This window comes from Phyllostomus discolor, chromosome 3 (genome assembly GCF_004126475.2).
Source record: "Phyllostomus discolor isolate MPI-MPIP mPhyDis1 chromosome 3, mPhyDis1.pri.v3, whole genome shotgun sequence".
NCBI lineage: Eukaryota > Metazoa > Chordata > Mammalia > Chiroptera > Phyllostomidae > Phyllostomus > Phyllostomus discolor.
Window position 1 is genome coordinate 204957618 of NC_040905.2, and position 17964 is coordinate 204975581.

At 40.7% G+C, this 17964-nt stretch overlaps 2 protein-coding genes and 1 pseudogene across 2 annotated transcripts; 2 read left to right on the plus strand and 1 right to left on the minus strand.

Annotated features, from left to right (window-relative positions):
• Positions 1-1921: 1921 nt before the first annotated feature.
• Positions 1922-3538, plus strand: LOC114512605 (olfactory receptor 1361-like). The gene has a single exon (XM_028531563.2). The coding sequence runs from the start codon at positions 2136-2138 to the stop codon at positions 3069-3071; it is 936 nt and encodes a 311-aa protein (XP_028387364.1). The 5' UTR covers positions 1922-2135; the 3' UTR covers positions 3072-3538.
• A 2533-nt stretch (positions 3539-6071) lies between these two features.
• LOC114512511 lies at positions 6072-6810 on the minus strand (annotated as a pseudogene).
• An 8341-nt stretch (positions 6811-15151) lies between these two features.
• On the plus strand, positions 15152-17682 carry LOC114512404 (olfactory receptor 1361-like). The gene has a single exon (XM_028531397.2). The coding sequence runs from the start codon at positions 15463-15465 to the stop codon at positions 16414-16416; it is 954 nt and encodes a 317-aa protein (XP_028387198.2). The 5' UTR covers positions 15152-15462; the 3' UTR covers positions 16417-17682.
• Positions 17683-17964: the final 282 nt, after the last annotated feature.

Here is a 17964-nt window from a genome sequence, read left to right on the forward strand (position 1 = left end):
CCCACCTGACCCTATTTGAATCACCTGATTCCATGGTACCATCACCTGTGGCCAGAGAGCCCAGGTCATATTTCATGCAACTTATCATCCTGCTCACTATTACCAGCCACACTGGTCTTCCTGCAGACCCTTTTACCACCTTGGGACATTCATATATGCTGAAAAGTTCATATTCCTACTCTCCTTTCTTCTATTCATGATGTAGCTAATTACTAATCCAGGTACCGAATTATACTGAACTTTCTCAAAGAAATTGTCCCTGAGCTCTATAATCTAGATTAGGTCCTTCAATTATACTTTCTCAGTGATATCACTGATATGTATCTCTCCTTTTCAATACTAATCAGAGGTTTCTGACTATGTGTTCACTTGTTTAATTGCTTATTGTCAGTCTCCCAAACTAGCCTGTAAACACAGGAACTGTGCCTTATTTGATTAACTTTAAATATCCAGTGCCTACAAGCATTCCTGGCATAAGGAATATTTGAATAAGTGAAAAATGACAAACGTGGCTCCCTAGGCCTACTGTGGGGGAGATAAAGGACTGATTGCACAGTTACGTTCCCAAAGTAGCTGACAAATATCTATAGTTCCCAAGAGAAAATAAAGGTCTGCCTGCTTTAGGAAGTGGAATTGCATAATGGACTAAGTTCCAGGTTTGGTAGAAGAGAGACCTTAGTTTGAATATCTACTTGTCCTCTTATTAGCTACATGATCTTAAGCTGGTCAGTTGGTCTCTCGGAGCTCTGTTTCCTGACCTGAGAATGTAAGATAAATATGGCACATAGGTTGTATGGATTACGTGGCAGACCATCATTGGAACACAATAAACACATCATAAGTGATTTCTAAATCTACAATCCTGCAAGTGGTCCCTGAAACCTTTGCCTTTTTCCTTCTCTCACTATCTGCGAGTAACACAGAAACATCCACATCTCTGGCTCCTCTCCTTTTAGTCCCCTTATGTTTCCAGGACATTCCTGGGACTCTACCATTTGAGAAATATTCTAGAGATCATTTCTCTGATTCTTTCAGCTATCTAATTTTTGAACAGCACCTGTTGATAAAGGAAATGACCTAATTCTTCCTTTTTTACTTCAGAGAATTTCACTATTTGTACCTCTATGGGTGCAGCAGGAGGAGTGGAAACCTTTCACTTCACAGCCCAGAGCCTCCACTTATGGCTCCTTGAGCAAGTCACTAAGCTCTTTAAAACACAGCCCAAATTCACTCTGAATCCCCTATGTGTTTCCTTACTCCCTGTTTGCATTCCCACCCCTACAGTCCTTCTCTCCACAGTAGTAGAATGATCTTTCCATACCATAAGTCAGATAGTGGCTGTCTACTGCTTAAACACACACCCATGCCCACAGTTTTCCGTACTGAGAATGTGCATCTCTGGTCACATGGGATCTGCTCCTGCCTGCCTCCTCAACCTCCTCTCCTACCACTCTCCTTTGCTCACCACACTTCAGCCACACTTGTCTCCTTTCTGCTTCTCCAAATGCCTGTGTTCATCCCATGTTTGCATTTACTGTTCCTTGTATCTGAAACACTCTTCCACCCAGTTCTTTGGCGGTGCCTACTTATCTATTCCTTCATAGTAAGTTTTTTGCTGATAACAAATTTAAAGTAATCTGCTAGTCACCACTATATTTTGTTTTTATTTTAGCACTTTTTTGTTTGTGTGCTTATGGATGACTCCTCTGATGTGAATATTATTTACACAAGGGCAGAAACCTTACTGTATCTGTTACCATTGCTTCTCTGGTACTTATAGCAAGGACTGACACATACTAAATACTCATTGAATGTGGAATGAATAAATGAATTAGTTTGGGGTGCCTCATTCATTAAAGCCAGATCACTGAAGACTATAAACTCTAAGACTCTAAAATCAAAATTTCCAGATTTAAACTTTACCTCTGTCTCTTTCTAGGAGACTCTCTGTTCCTTCATCAATAAAGTGAACATAATAATTACTCATAGAGTTAAGTTTTGGTCAGATCATGAATAGCTATTAACATCCTGATTCCATCTTTATTTTATGCCTTTCTTTTCATCAAGACGATATTAGGGCAAGAAAAATTTTTGAAGCTCCATCCTCCATTGTATTCCTTAGTTATACCAGCGGCATGAAACCAGGAAACCACACATTCAGTGTCTCCGAATTCCTCCTTCTGGGCCTGTCTGAGCAGCAGGGACAGCAGCCTCTCCTCTTTGGCATCTTCCTGAGTATGTACCTTGTCACCCTGGTGGGGAATGTTGTCATCATCCTGGCCATTGGGTCTGATCCGCACCTTTACACCCCCATGTACTTTTTCCTGGCCAACTTCTCCCTCACAGACCTGTGTTTATCATCTACCACAGTCCCTAGGATACTGGTGAACATCCTGGCCCACAGGCACACCATCACCTATGCTGCATGCCTCTCTCAGATCTACTTCTTCCTTTGGTTCATTGGTTTAGATGTTTTCCTCCTGGCGGTGATGGCATATGACCGGCTTGTGGCTATCTGCCACCCCCTTCGCTACACCCTGGTCATGAGTCCCAGATGCTGTATCCTGCTGGTGGTCATATCCCTAATCCTCTCTCATTCACACTCTCTAACCCACACCATTCTCCTGGCTCAACTATCCTTCTGCGCAGACAACATCATCCCTCACTTCTTTTGTGAACTTCTCCCCCTGTTGAAACTCTCCTGTTCCAATACTTATGTCAACCAATGTGTGCTGATATACTGGGGAGGGGCATTAACCATCCTGATCCCCTTGCTAATCATAATTTCTTACATCCGCATTGTGGCTGCTATTGTGAGAATCCCATCAGCAAGTGGGAAGTGGAAGGCCTTCTCCACTTGCGGCTCCCACCTCTCAGCTGTGTGCTTGTTCTATGTGTCTGCCATTGGGGTGTACTTCATTCCCTCCACTGATGATTCTGCCAGCAAGGACAGGATTGCAGCTGTGATGTATGCTGTGGTGACCCCCCTGCTGAACCCATTCATCTACAGCCTGAGAAACAAAGACATGAAGAGTGCCCTGGGGAGACTTCTGAGCCGAAGGGCACTGTGATCTCTGTGAGGCCAGAGGTATCATTTGGGGAATTCAGGGGAAATCAGCTTATAGAGTTATCTTGCTATCTATAGCCACTTGCTAGCTTTCTAATCTAGAGCAAATTAAATAACTTCATTGGGCCACAATTTCCTCACCCATAACAGGACGTAACAAACTATTCTCTATCATGCAGTAATTTGGAAAGGGTTAGAAGAAAAACTATCTATATAAATATGTAAATGTATTTGTTCCAAGTCTTATGGGTAGATCTTCATTACCTTCAACAATATTCAGTATGTACCTCTGAAGTAAATATTTGCATTGCACAGAAGAAAAAACAAACGCTCAAAAGGGTTCAATTATTTGCCCGAAGTTACACAGCTAATAAGAGGCAAAGCTAGAATTTGAACACAGATAACTGATTCCAAAATGCATACATTTAATAGCTACTCTATGCCTAAATAGATGAATCCACATGTTCCTCTCAATTACTAGCTTTCTTTTTTTCTTGCTTCCCTCACACTGTTCCCATACACAGCTCCAATCAATAACTTCTTCCAATACTAGTGAATGGGTTGAAGATGAGGCAAGGCAAATAAGAAACTAGAGGATGGAAGAGTAAATAGATTTGGAGATTCTGGTGTCCCCCACAAGGAAGCATGCCCCTCCTTGAGCATAAGTCTCTGGTTAGATATTCTGAAATGACTTAGGAATCAAGCCACATGATCAGAGAGAAGGATGCCTAAGCCACATTATTTGGGGTCCTCACCAAATTTATCCTACTAAATCTTCCTTCTTCAGCACTATGCCAAAAATCTATGTTTAGATCTATTTTAAAAGATAACTGTATTGACAACAGTATGGTGGTCACCAGAGAGAAGGAGGTAGGGGAAGAAAAAAGGAGGGTAAAGGGAGTCAAATAGATGATAATGGAAGGAGACCTGCTTTGGGTGGTGGACATACAATGCTTTACACAGATGATGTATGGTAGAGTTATACACTTCAAAACCTGCACAAGGTGGGGCAAAAGTAGGTTTACAGTTGTTTGTATAAAAATAATACAACAATTAATTAGTAATAAATAACTAGGGTACTCACAACTGTAAACCCACTTTTGTACCACCCTGTATAATCTCATCAATGTCACCCCAATACATTTAACAAAATTGTTTAAAAAGATAACTATTAATTTTATTATTGCATCTCTCCCAGGGATGCTGCTAAGGATATATCCTAACAACCCACAGAGGATTTTTCAGTAACCCACAGGAGAAGTTTTAGAAACTGCACTGCACTCTGTTGATTTCTTCCCTATATAATTATGACGCTACAGAGCTCCCGCTGACATATTCAGGTTTTTAAAATAGTTTTTTTAAATGAAAATAAGACATAGGCTGGAGTCAGAAATACCTGGGCTAATGTGTTAGATCTACCATTCACAGCTTGTATGACCTTCAGCAAGTTATCAACATCCTGGAGTCTCAGTTTCAAAATATAAACAAGTGAATAGTAATAGTAATGACAGTAATTATCATCTAAAGCTGTTGTGAGAATTCAAAAAGATAACACATACAAAGCCCTTAGCAGAGTGTCAATATATATGCTGTAATATGCAAATACTGTTTAAAACACAAATCATACCCAATTTTCTCTTCTCTTTTTCCTCTCCTCTTCCTTCTCATACTTTTCCTTCCCTTCTCTTCCTTTCCACCCCCTCTCAGAGAGAAGCTTGAGTTTTGTCATTTTTTTATTTTATAAAAGACTTTATTTGTTCATTTTTTTAGAGAGAGGGGAGGGAGGGAAAAAGGGAAAGAAACATTGATGTGTGAGAGAAACACTGACTGCCTGCCTCTCACATGCCCCCAACTGGGAACCTGACTTGCAACCCAGGCCCTGGGAATGTGCCCTGACTGGGAATCAAACCAGTGACCTTGTGGTTTGTATGACGACACTCAATCCACTGAGCCACACCAGCTAGGGCAACATTTGCCATTTTAAATGCACAAGACGACATGCGCACCCTAACCTCTTCCTGGTGAGTGAAACTCTGGTATCAGGAAACTGCCTGCAACTTTAATAAGTGTTCTGAGGCAAACAGGTTGCCATTTGTCACACAAGTACTAGAAGGAAACCTGGTAAACTCCTCTTCAATTTCAGTGAAGAAAACATCTTTCATTCAAAATCAAGAGGTAATGAAATTTTGATGAATTTGACGATATAATTTAAAACTTTTCATGGCAAAGAAACACTGTAAACAAAGTAACAATTGACACACTGTAAAAGGTATTTTCAATATATATTACAAAAAAGACAAACATTGCTTTAACCAAGAGACCAAAACAAACATCAATATTAATAAAACATGCCAATACTATTTACTTCCTCATATGATATAATAAAGATATAATTTCACTTTCATGATATGTCAAAATGCTATAATCTGAGTACAGTCAGGTAGAAACATCTGACAACCCCAAACTGAGGGACAGTCTACAAAACAGCTAACTGTCCAGGGCTCTTCAAATGTGCCAAGGTCATGAAAGACAGAAGAGCTACACAAAATTAAAGGAAATTTTAACAGTGAGAGGCACTGTGTGATCTTAGACTGGATCCTCGACTTGAAAAAAGACATGACTGGCAAGTGACACAATTTAAATGAGGTCTGTTGATTACTTAATAGAATTTTATCAATAACACTTGGATGTGGTAATTGCATTGTAGTAATTGAGGAAGCTTGTTTTAAAGTAGATACGAATGTTTTTTACTATTCTTGCAGTATTTTGCAAATCTAAAATTATTTCATAATAAGTGTAAAAAAATAAAAACAAAAGCTTTTCAAGAAACCAGTAACAATGAAATATGTGCAAAGCTATAAATATTTTAGTTTATTTTTATTGTATTTCTCTTTTTCTTTAAGTGTATTTTATTGATGATGTATTCCAGTTGTCCCATTTTTTTCTCCCATTTATCCTCCTCCACAAGGTACTCCCACTCCATACAGCAATCCCACCAATTCCCTCAACAGAAGAAGTGATGGATGGTGCTGCCTGCACAGAAAGAAAGCCTAGCCATAAGCAGCGTGTGTAAGAGGGCAGTGAGGCTAGAGAGAACCCAGCATGCTATGAGAAGGAGCACAAACACAAGAGGACTCATGAGTGTGGAGCAGTAAAGGGGCTTGCAGATCGTGGACATAGCAGTCATAGGCCATCACCCCCAAGGTGTCCGACCTTTTGGCGTCTCTGGGCCACACTGTAAAAAGAAGAGTTGTCTTGGGCCACACATTAAATACATAAACACTATCAAAAACTGATGAGCAAAGAAAAGGTTTTAAGTAAATTTATGATTTTTTGTTGAGCTGCATTCATAGGCCTGCATGCAGCCGGCAGGCCGTGGGCTGGACACCCCTGCAGGCCAAGAGGAAGTAGTCATCTAGTGCACCAGTTATCATGAAAAACTGCACCTGGGCCAAGCCCCCACCATATGATATGGTCTGACTATGTGTCTGGATGCTTGCCAGAATCTTAGGGATTGTGGTGGAAGAAAAGGAGGCATCAGCAAAAGAGAGGTTGGCCAGGAAGAAGTACATGGGGGTGTGAAGGTAAAGGTCAAAGCCGATGGCCAGGATGAGCAGGTTCCCCGACAGAGTGATCAAGTACATGCCCAGGAAGATGCCAAATAGGAGAGGCTACTGCTCTGGGCTCTTGGAGAGGCCCAATAGGAGGAATTCAGTGACAATGGACTGGTTGATTCTATCCATGTGCCACTCTTTATAGATAGAGAAAAAAGAGATATGGTAAACTTGCCAGAAAAGTAATGCTTGTCGCCCTCAATGATATAGTCATATTTTATTCAGGAGATTAGACTATACAGGTCCCTACACCCTCCTTCCTGGGTCTCTCCTAACTCTTCCCTACTCCTCAATTTACCTGGTAAAGGAGAGTAAGCAAGCAGAGAGATTAAAACACAATAGCAAAGTGGTAGATATTAGTGGGAATGTGAGTTCCAGGCTACTTCCATCCTTGCTATGTAGCATACAGGCATTAAGAATTGCCATTTGCTGAGCCCAAGGCACTGTACATTGCAGCATCGAACTGAATACTCTGTGAAGCATATGATTTTATTATCTGATATCACAGATGAGTTACACAAGGCTCAATGATATTAAGTCATTTACACAAAGTCACAAAGAAGAGAGTATGTACAGTGTGGACTCTGAAGCCATCTCCCAAGTCCTTGAGCACATTCACCTCTGAGCTTAACCTCTTCCTCACCAGGAGGCAGACATAGGTAACTCGAGCTAAGGGAATAGTTCCCACTGCTCATCTCAGGAAGTCTGGGCCAGAATACAGAGACGCTGACTGTCTGCCCCTTTCTCGCTGCACCCACCGTATTGATCTGGCCCAAACAGCATTCACCACCAAAGGAACCCACCCTGTGCCTGTGTTCTCCCTTTTGGTCTCAGAGGATCAGGCTTCAAGCATGCAGGGCTCTTCTTAGCCTATAGCAATTGAGAACATTGAAAGGACCCAGTCCTGCTGGCTCCATTTAGCCAGCTACAGAGCCACAGTCCAGATCGCAGTGGTGGGTGTTAGACATAATTGTGCACATTGTCATAGGACTATTTCTAGGTTCTGGGCCTCTGGAGTCAGATTCCTCTGGCTGATCCTCAGAGACAAACATGGAGTAATTGCTCCAGCTGCATACTTTGACTCCCTAGGCCAGCACTCACCCAGGAGCACAGGAGGAGAAAGTGCAGAGTGCATCAGTGGGTTTGCATTTGTGCCCAGGGGTGTGTGTGTCTCTCTGATCTTAGTGTGGTGGTTGCTCTGGCGTATCTTCTCAGAAAACTGGAAATTGTGGCAGGAGGAGGCCAAGACTGAAGGTAGAGGTTTGGCTCCAAAACTGGCCAAAAGATTTTTGGGCCCTGCTACCTTGGGAGAAGGGGTGTTGTTAGACTTCTATGATCCTTTGGATTTCAGGTTGTTGCTATGGGTGATTAGCTTAAATAGCTGGTTTCTATCGACTGAAGCAATCCTTGAGAAACTGAAATCAACAAAAAACCCAGGAAATTATAACAATAATATTAAAACTGAGAAATCCCATGAGGATAAGGAAGACAATCATGAGCTGGAATAGAATGTGGGAGCAGAAAGCTAGGTTGAGAACTGGACTAGGGAAGAAGTCTATTGCTGCTCTGTGAGAGGATATTGGAGGGAAAGTTAATTCAAAGACCCTGACTGTAAGGGTAATAGGGGGGAAAACCATGGTGTCTTGTAGCACAAACAATTCAGAAAAGTGGCTCTGATGGCTTCTTACGCTCACTCCTCCTAAGAGGCCAGAGGACATCATTACCCTGTTGGCTTATGTATAAAAGGGCTGGCAGTGACTGGGGGTCCTCTTAAGTGTCATGGCATATCAGCATGCTAAAAGGCTGCCATCCTACTAGCTTAGGCGCTGGGTCCATAAAGCAAATAAAGCAGCAATGATGGGGAATTTCCCTAATCCTGGTGACAGAGGTCTGATTACTCGGAAGAGGCAGTTTACCAGGAACTGAGTAGAGAAGACTCCTTTAAAGTATGTCCTATAACACTCAAAAAAAAAAAAAACCACACAACAATACAGCTAAAAACTAAAACAGAGGTCCAATATTTGACTTGATTGAAAATTCAAAATCTATTGAAGATTTTATGCAACTAGCAAATGAAAGCATGCACTGAATGGCTCTGGCACCTACATAGTTCTGGCTCGGAATTACCTCTAATTCCATGATCCTCAAACTAATATCGAATCCCCTCATATTCTCAAGTAATAACAGGATTCATTTCACTTATGGAAATGGGCATGCCAGGTCCACCCACCCCAACATTCACAGGTTCGTCTCCGATCTTTCTTTTGCTCCACTGGGTGTTCATGGCACAAAGAATTGCCCACGTTGATGCTGCAGTCATTACTGCACATGCCTCACCAAATGGAAAACTTTAGAAGAGGGTCATCAGTTATTGAGGAAAAATGGTATGATACAATGGGTGTATCTCTTTGCTGAGCACCCCAGTGGAGAAGCCCTCACCACTACTGAGCAAACTACCACTAACACTGACACATGGCAGCTATTCCTCAGGGAGCACCAGCAAATTCTAAGTCTTCCCTGCCCCTTTAGTCAAGCTCACTGCAGGGCTGCTACCTTTTAATCCTTCAACTGGGACATCCTCGATCAAGGATGGAATACAAGCACATCAGCACAACTGGCTAAACCCCAGGCAGTCACTTTGGCATTGGAAGATGCCCCGGGAAACAACTGGCCCCAATTACACACCTTCAACAATGGCCATGTGATTTGGTCCAGCCAATGGCAACAATTTCTCATTCAGGTTGTCCTCTTTGGCGTAAAAAGCTCTGGAAATTCCTTGCCTCTCAAATAACTGAGAGAAAGGGAAGTTTGTCTACAAAGGAACAGTAGTCATTAATCAACAGACTTAATAGCTACACTGAATGCACTGAAATATTTTTAATGCATAAACCTAATATTTTGAACCCAATATTTTATACCCAGCAAGTTGCCATTTGAATGTACAGACATATTCTATTCTTAGATATATAAAGACTCAGTAGGTTTGCCACACAGAGACTTATAGAAGAAACAGATACATTAAAATAGGATATAATGCAAGATATATGGAAATTGAAGATGGTCAAATATCTTGATAAAATTTGGGTTTTTTTAAAGGCTTAAACTAGAAATGAGAGAGCATATTTATTAAATCATAATTAAAATTCATACAAATCATTATCAAAAGACAATCATTCCAGTAAAAATGAGCAGACTCTTTTTACAAAGAAGATATAGGAGTGATGAAAATGTGCTTAACATCACTAAGAACTGGGGAAGTGTTCATTAAAACCATAATAACACTTCACATGCTCCAGAATGACAAAAATGTTAACTCTAAGATTTCTATTGTGAGAGAACATGTTGTTTTCTGACTTATCTACCTGAGAAAACCAAAGTCTAGAAAGGATAAGTGAACTTCATAAAATCACAGAGCAGTTCACTTGGAGTTTTGGGACTGGGATTGGGCAATGAACCAAGGCTTTTCCCACAATGGATATTTCAGAGACCAGTATTCCCAGGTGTCTCTGCAACTTCCATCAGAGAGCTCTGGGGACTGTGCTGCAAACTGCAGGTAGATAACTTTGTTTTTCCTGGGATCCTAGGCAGGCTGGCTGGCTGGCTCAGGACTGAGGATACTCTGCTCTTATTTCTCCTTCCTTAGAGCAGATGAGGGTTCCATGTTCCAGGGTCCTTTATGCCTTAAATATAGGGGAAGATGCTGTCTTTCCATTTGGTCATCAAATACAACTTCTTCAGTCTTGACAAGCGAGAACTGACAACAGGATAGTCAAAGAGCTATCTCAACATGAAGAAATAAGGAGCAATTCTTGACCCAACTCAGGATTAACAGTAAGTTATTGCCTATATGTCCCCTTTTCCAGTTAGTCAGGAGAAGCAGAGTAGTCCACAGTTTCAGGAATCCTGTTTTTGGTATCAGTTGTAGTGCTGAACTGGGACAGAGTACAGCAGCTCTTTGAGATCTGTTTACTCAATCATCAATAAAATAGTGGACTTAATGTCCTTTGGTTCCTAAAGGGTGGGGTGGCAAGGTAGCTATGATGAATTTGACCCTCTGGTCCCTGAAACCAGTTTCCTAAAACCTCCATGTACTCCTGAGAGGGGCCTGACATGTGGATGGAGCATGTCAGGCTGTACTGGCTGTTTTCAAATATGTAAATGCAAGAGAATTGGGGGAACATTTCTCAGCACTGAGAAGGGGCACGTGAAGATACGTTCATGTTAAACCTGAGTTCCAAGCATTCCTTTTCTCTACATTCTTTTTAAATTAAAACAAAATAATATTTAGTTCAAATGTAAGATATAAACAAACTATGAGTCCAGTACTTGTGAAAATGCAGAACTGATTACTAATTCAACACCCACACTTAGCATAATGTCTCCAGAGTAGGAACTCCTTCTTTCTCTCTGCTGCATAGAATTCCACTGTGTAAATGTACCATAGTTTTTTGATCCATTCATTTACTGATGGGCACTTAGGTTGCTTCCAGCACTTGGCTATTGTAAATTGTGCTGCTATGAATACTGGGGTGCATAGGTTCTTTTGGATGGGTGTTTTGGGATTCTTAGAGTACAATCCCAACAGTGGTATTGCTGGGTCAAAAGGCAGTTCCATTTTTAGTTTTCTGAGGAAATTGCATACTGTTTTCCACAGTGGCTGTGCCAGTCTGCATTCCCACCAACAGTGCACTAGGGTTCCCTTTCCTCCGCATCCTCTCCAACATTTGTTTGTTGATTTGCTTATGATGGCCCTTCTGATAGGTGTGAAGTGGTAACTCATTGTGGTTTTAATTTGCATCTCTCTGAAAGTCAGGCAGTGAGGGACAAATACCGTATGATCTCACCTTTAACTGAAACATAATCAATAAAAGAAAAAAGCAAGCAAAATATAACCAGAAACACTGAAATTAAGAACAATCTAACAATAGCCAGAGGGGCGGTCGAGAGGGAAGAGTGGCGAGAAGGGTTTTCAGGAACTACCATAAAGGCTTACACAGGGACAAAACCAAGGGGGAGGGTGGAAGCAAGGGAGGGAGGTGGGTTTAAATGGGGTGAAGGGGAGTGGTGGGGAGAAAATACAACTATAATTGGACAACAATAAAGTAATTAAAAAAGAGAAAACAACATCCACAATACATTTTTTTCATTTTCACAATTTTGAACACCTATACTAGAATGTATGCTAAGCAACCTAAGATCTTCATGTAAGAATCATCTGTTTTATTAACTATCTCTATACGTAAAAGAAAATGCTACTATCTAAACAGTAACACCACAGTTTCTTCATAGCTTAAAATGTCATTTTACAGCCCACCCACCCACTGATTTAGTCAACAGATGATTACCAAGTATGTACTAAGAAAAATACCAGATGAATAAAGATGAGTCCCCGGCACTGAGGACACACAGTGTAATGGAGATAAGTAAGAAATTATAAGGCAGTGTAGCAAGTGTTCTACCAGAGACCCATGAACAGGACTGTGGGAGCACAGTGGATAAAGCAATGAACTCTAACAGCCCCAGGTGTTGACACCTGAGCTTCTGCCAGGTGGAGAAAAGGAGATGACTTTCAGGAAGGTGAAACAGCTAAGCACACCGGCAGGACATGATGAGTTGTTTGAGGACCATAAGTGGATTCATGGGCAAGAATGTTGAGTGGCACGGCATGAAGGGGGAAGTGCCATTGGACAGACTGATGGAGACAGAATCACGAAGGGTTGGTCATGTCATGATAAGAAATACCATTGACATTTTCTTGATGTGAGCAACAAGACACCTCAAAACAGCCTACGACAGACTCAGTTATCTCTCTTCACAGAGGGAAACTACAGTTCAGAGAAGCTAAATGAATTATTCAAAGCACATTATTAGGTTTGATATAGAAGGCAAATTAAAATTTTCTTAGTGCAAACTACATTTTTTCTTTATGCTACCTGAATATTCTCCTTGGAAGCACATAAATAAGTCTAATGCAGTGGTTTAAAGTGTGTAGATACAGTGGGAATTCCATTTGTGGGGGGAACATAAGAAATGCTCCCCACATGATTGTGACACACTCCTCTAGCTTAGACCCTTGGCCAGGATGTTAGACCATCTGTCACAATAAAGGTTGAAACCAAAGGACATATCATTTTCCCAAAAGCCAATCATTTTATGTTTTATTAGTTTATATATCCAGAATATCAGAAGAATTTTGAGAATATTAATTCATTTTGTTTATTTTCATCTGGGATCAGTGTCACTTTATGCTGTATGTTTCTAGTAACTAATGAGATTCCTGAAGGTTAATTTACCCTTGATCAAGAAAAATGAAAACTGTAATAAATGTTCATCTATTTATTTGCATACAGTTGAATGAATGTAACAGAATATATCACTGTATTTTCTGCTATATGATAAGCTCCTGAATCTGGATCTAGCTGTAGTTGGGGATGGGGGATGGGGAGAGAGAGAGACCGGAAAGGAAAGAATCTGAGCCTCTCATGTAAAAATTATGGTCTGAGGCTTTAGCTTTACCAGTGTAGAAACGGGACCTTACCCAAGCACTGGACCAAAGTGGACTGACTCACATCAACCACACTCACATTGATTAATGCATAAGCCCAAAATACCAAATTTCCTCATTTGCCATAAACTGTAACTGTCAAATTGAATATATAAATCTTCTAACATGATGGATGTGTTAATTAACTTGATTGTGTAATCATTTTACAATGTACCTGTAATTATGTATTAAATATATTAAAACATCACACTGTATACTTAAATATATACAATTTTTATTTGTCAGCTATATCAATAAAGTTGGAATGAATGCATGAATGAATGAATTTGCTGACAGTGAATTTTCTCCTTATTGAAAATATGCAGGAAGCTGAACTAGAGGCAGAATGTGGTTTGGTGAACACTGAAAAGCAGCATAGCAGAAGAAAGATCTTAGGCTTCTGACTCAGACAATTTTACTTCAATTCCTAAATGTGTGGCCTTGGACAAGTTTCTTAACCCCTCTGAACTTCAGCTTCTACATCTATCTTTATAGTAAAGATAACCATAGCACCTCTGCACAGAGTTACCACCTAAGAGAATCTAGTGGCCAGCACATGGCTAGTGTTCAGTCAGTGTTCTTAGTATTCTGACTTCTTTGTTGAATGAGAGCAATGGATCTGGATTACATAAACTTAATGTCCAGTATTTTCTAGCTATGAGATTCCTGGTGTAGCTTCACTGTGGCTGCTATGGAAAATAAAGATACCTGAGTCTCATAAAAAGATCCTCTTCTCACAATAGGGCTAGGAACAAACTAAGGTGTAGTCTGGGGAGATGAAATAAGGATTTGACCCCTTCTGTTTAGGTTTGCAATATATCAACCTAATATCTAAATACAAGAAAACCTTGTGAGAGCAAAGGAGTCAGAGTCTGGAGTATACTGTCTAAAAGTTAGATTTTTTTAAAAAATTCAGGCAAAGAGGTTCAAATTAGGTGAAGAAACACAGGTGAGTGAAGAACACCAATGCTGGCAGAGAAAAAGCAGAAGTAATCCCAGCCATGTTGCAGGGAACTGGAGCAGTATTGCATGTACTTCCTAGAGCCTTTCTTTGCGAGAGCTGGGAAGATTTTAAAGGGCCTGGATGGACTGGGCTAGGATGAGAAAGTCTTGCTCCACCACTTTGTATTTTCTTCACACACGGTCAAAGACATTTTTGTTCTCCTACTCACTTGTCAGAGATGCCTTTTCAGAGATTACACCCCGGTCAACTTGTCAGAGGCCCCCCAAATCCCAAGATAGCCTTCTGGGTGGTCACCTGGATTAATTCAATGAATCACATCCATCTACTTTTAAAATAATCTTTTAATTATAAAGATAACACATCCTGGTAAAAGTGAGCAACACAGAAGGAGGCACTCACAACCTTTTCACCCATACTCACTTCTCAGAAGTGAACACTACTGACCTTTAGAATGTGTTGTTTCAGTGTCCTTACTCATAGACATTTATGGTTTAATTTTACAAACATGAAATTATAAACATACATACTCTTCTGAAATTTTACTTTCAGAAATTATTTTTTAAATTATTTTAAATAATTTTTTAAAAATTAAGATTTTATTTATTTATTTTTAGAGAGGGAAAGGAGGGAGAAAGAGAGAGAAACATCAATGTGCAGTTGCTGGGGGCCATGGCCTGCAACCCAGGATTGTGCCCTGACTGGGAATCGAACCTGCGACGCTTTGGTTCACAGCCTGCGCTCAATCCACTGAGCTATGCCAGCCAGGGCAATTTTTAAAACATGTTTTAAAAAATAAATTTTAAAAGTAATTTAAAGATTAGTTTTAAAAATTAAAAAAAAACTGTTAATACTTTTAAATTCATTATATAACTATTGTATTTAAAGTTCTATATTATCATATTATATACACTACTGATTACTTTAATTGTGATTATGTAAATGCTGTTTATTCAATTACATAATTATTCAGGGACACTACCATTGTTTGGCGTGTACCGACAGGATACGTGCAACCCAGAGCATGCTCCCAGGCTGCCTGCCATGTTTCATGGGGACGGCTGAAACCATTTGAAGGAGCCTTGGATATCTGGTCGAGTGCTGACACCAATCTTAACTTCACAAATTGTCTTTTCTAATGTGCACAGTTGTAACTTCAAGCTTTACCACACAGAATTGTCTAAGCCACGCAATTTTTTAGGGGTTCAAAAAATTTCAACACAGCAGTATTTTACTTTTTTGCTATTTACAGTTCATATAATTTATTTCACACAGAATGGCAGACATGGACAGAAGAAATCAGACCAGCAGCTATGAGTTTCTTCTCATGGGCCTCTCTGAGCGACCAGAGCAGCAGCCTCTCCTGTTTGGGCTCTTCCTGGGCATGTACCTGGTCGCCGTCCTGGGAAACCTGCTCATTGTCCTGGCCATCAGCTGTGACGTGCAACTCCACACTCCCATGTACATCTTCCTGGCCAACTTGTCCTTCTCTGACATCGGTTTCATCTCTACAGTAATTCCCAAGATGTTACATAATATTGACTCAGGAAGTAAACTGATTTCTTACAGTGAATGTCTTACACAACTCTATTTCTTTGGCCTATTTGCAGATCTGGACAACTTTCTCCTGGCTGTGATGGCGCTTGACCGGTACGTGGCCATCAGCCACCCCCTCCATTATACAATGACCATGAATGCCCAATGCTGTATCCTGTTGGTAGCTGGGGCATGGGTGGTTACTACCCTCCATGCCCTAGTGCATACCCTCCTAGTGACCAGGCTCTCTTTCTGTGGTCCCAACATCATCCCCCATTTCTTCTGTGATCTGGTCCCCCTCCTCAAGCTGGCCTGCTCCAGTACTTACGTGAATAACCTGGTGCTCTTCCTTGTGGCAGGAACACTGCTAATTGGACCCTTTGTCTGCATCCTTACATCTTACTTTTACATTGCATTGGCTGTTCTAAGAATTGATTCCCCAAAGGGTAAGCAAAAGGCCTTCTCCAACTGCACCTCCCACCTCTCTGTGGTCTCTCTGTTTTACGGTACAGCTACTGGGGTCTATTTATGTCCTCCATCATCACACTCAGGTGGAAACAGCACAGTCTTCTCAGTGATGTACACAGTGGTCACCCCCATGCTGAACCCTTTCATCTACAGCCTGAGAAACAGGGATATGAAGGAGGCCCTGGGAAAACTACTCAGAAGAAAAACACTCCAACAGTCTTTTTAGGACCTTAACGTCATCATTCCAAGACTCAGAACTGAGAGTCGAAAATTGGGCTCCTAAGAGTCCAACCACTGTAGCTTCTCTGAACCCGAGACTTTTCTTTCTCTCGTGTTTATATTTCAAAGCGCAGATTGATGTCTGAGGACAGGGAGGGGGGACCAGTGATATCAGTAACCTCCAACCATCTTTGTGAAGTGCCTTTGCTTTGAGTAGTTTACTGCCCACCGCCACATGGTTCTTGTTTATTTTTACTCGATGGTTAAGAGAAGTCCACACGTGGGGCCTGTACACATGTAAAATAAAAATAAAAGTCCAAATTTTTACTCAGCTCAAGTTATAAAGGAACTATGGAAGACAGATATCTCTAACCCAGGAATAAAAGATTCATCACGTCTAGTAGGATGATATACAAAGGAAGTAATCTGATACTCCACACTTAAACAGGCAGTGTTCTACAGAAGAAGAACGAAGCTTTAAGTCCTGGGTTCCAGGGCCAGCTTTGCCATTAACAAACTGTATGACTGTTACATAACCACTTGATGTCTCTGAGCCTTGGTTTCCCCATGTTCAAATTAAAGTAATTGGATTACATGAGTCTAAGCCCCTTCACACATATACCCTAGTTCTAATTATATTTAGTGTTACAGTGACAAGAACTCAAGACTTCAAGTCAGAAGTTACAAGTCAGAACCAAAAGCCTACCACGTACATACTATGTAACTTGAGGCACATTCTTTATCTCAGTCCTTCTTTCTTATTTCTGCAAACCTGGAAGAACAACTGCATCACAGGGTTCCTCTGAGTCACAGACACTACATGAACTGACTTGGATCACAGTTAAGTGCCCTGTACACCACGCTTAGGTTGTTTCCCTATCTTGACTGTCGTGAACAAGGCTGCAAGGAACATGGGGGCCATGTATGTGGTTACTGTGAGGTTAAGCAACATAACAAGGGTTTGAGCACTTTAAACAAAGTGCCTGACACATAGTTAACACTCAACATGTGTGCTTTCAGTGATGTCTGTGTCCATATGTGTTTCAGGTTTTTGAGCACTGACTGATACAAGATCTGATAAGAAATGTCACATTTTACTTTCTGGGGAAACTAATGATTTGTGTCCTCAGAATAAATACCACATAAGTAAAAGAAAAAATGTCCATCCAAGCTGGATACTGAGGACAGTTAGAGATTATGAGTCAGATCAAGAAGGAAAACAAAAGAATATCAATATCTCTTTATCCCATGTAAGTCAATTTTTAAAAAAACACAATAACCACACAGAAAAAGAGGGCAAACATGTAGTTCAAAAATTCAAAGAGGAAAAACTAAAATGGTAAAAAAAAAATGTCCCTAGTAATTAGGAAAAGAAAAAGTAAAACTGTCACAAAGTATTGCTTCTTTTCCCCTCATCAGACTGGAAAACAGCGAAGAGTTTCCCAACAGTGCTGTCAGGCTGTGGAAAAGGGCATTCCCATATGCCCTCGAGGGTGAATAAACTGCTTTTAACTTTCTCAAGGATAACCTGGTGGCACAGATGAAATTTAAAATG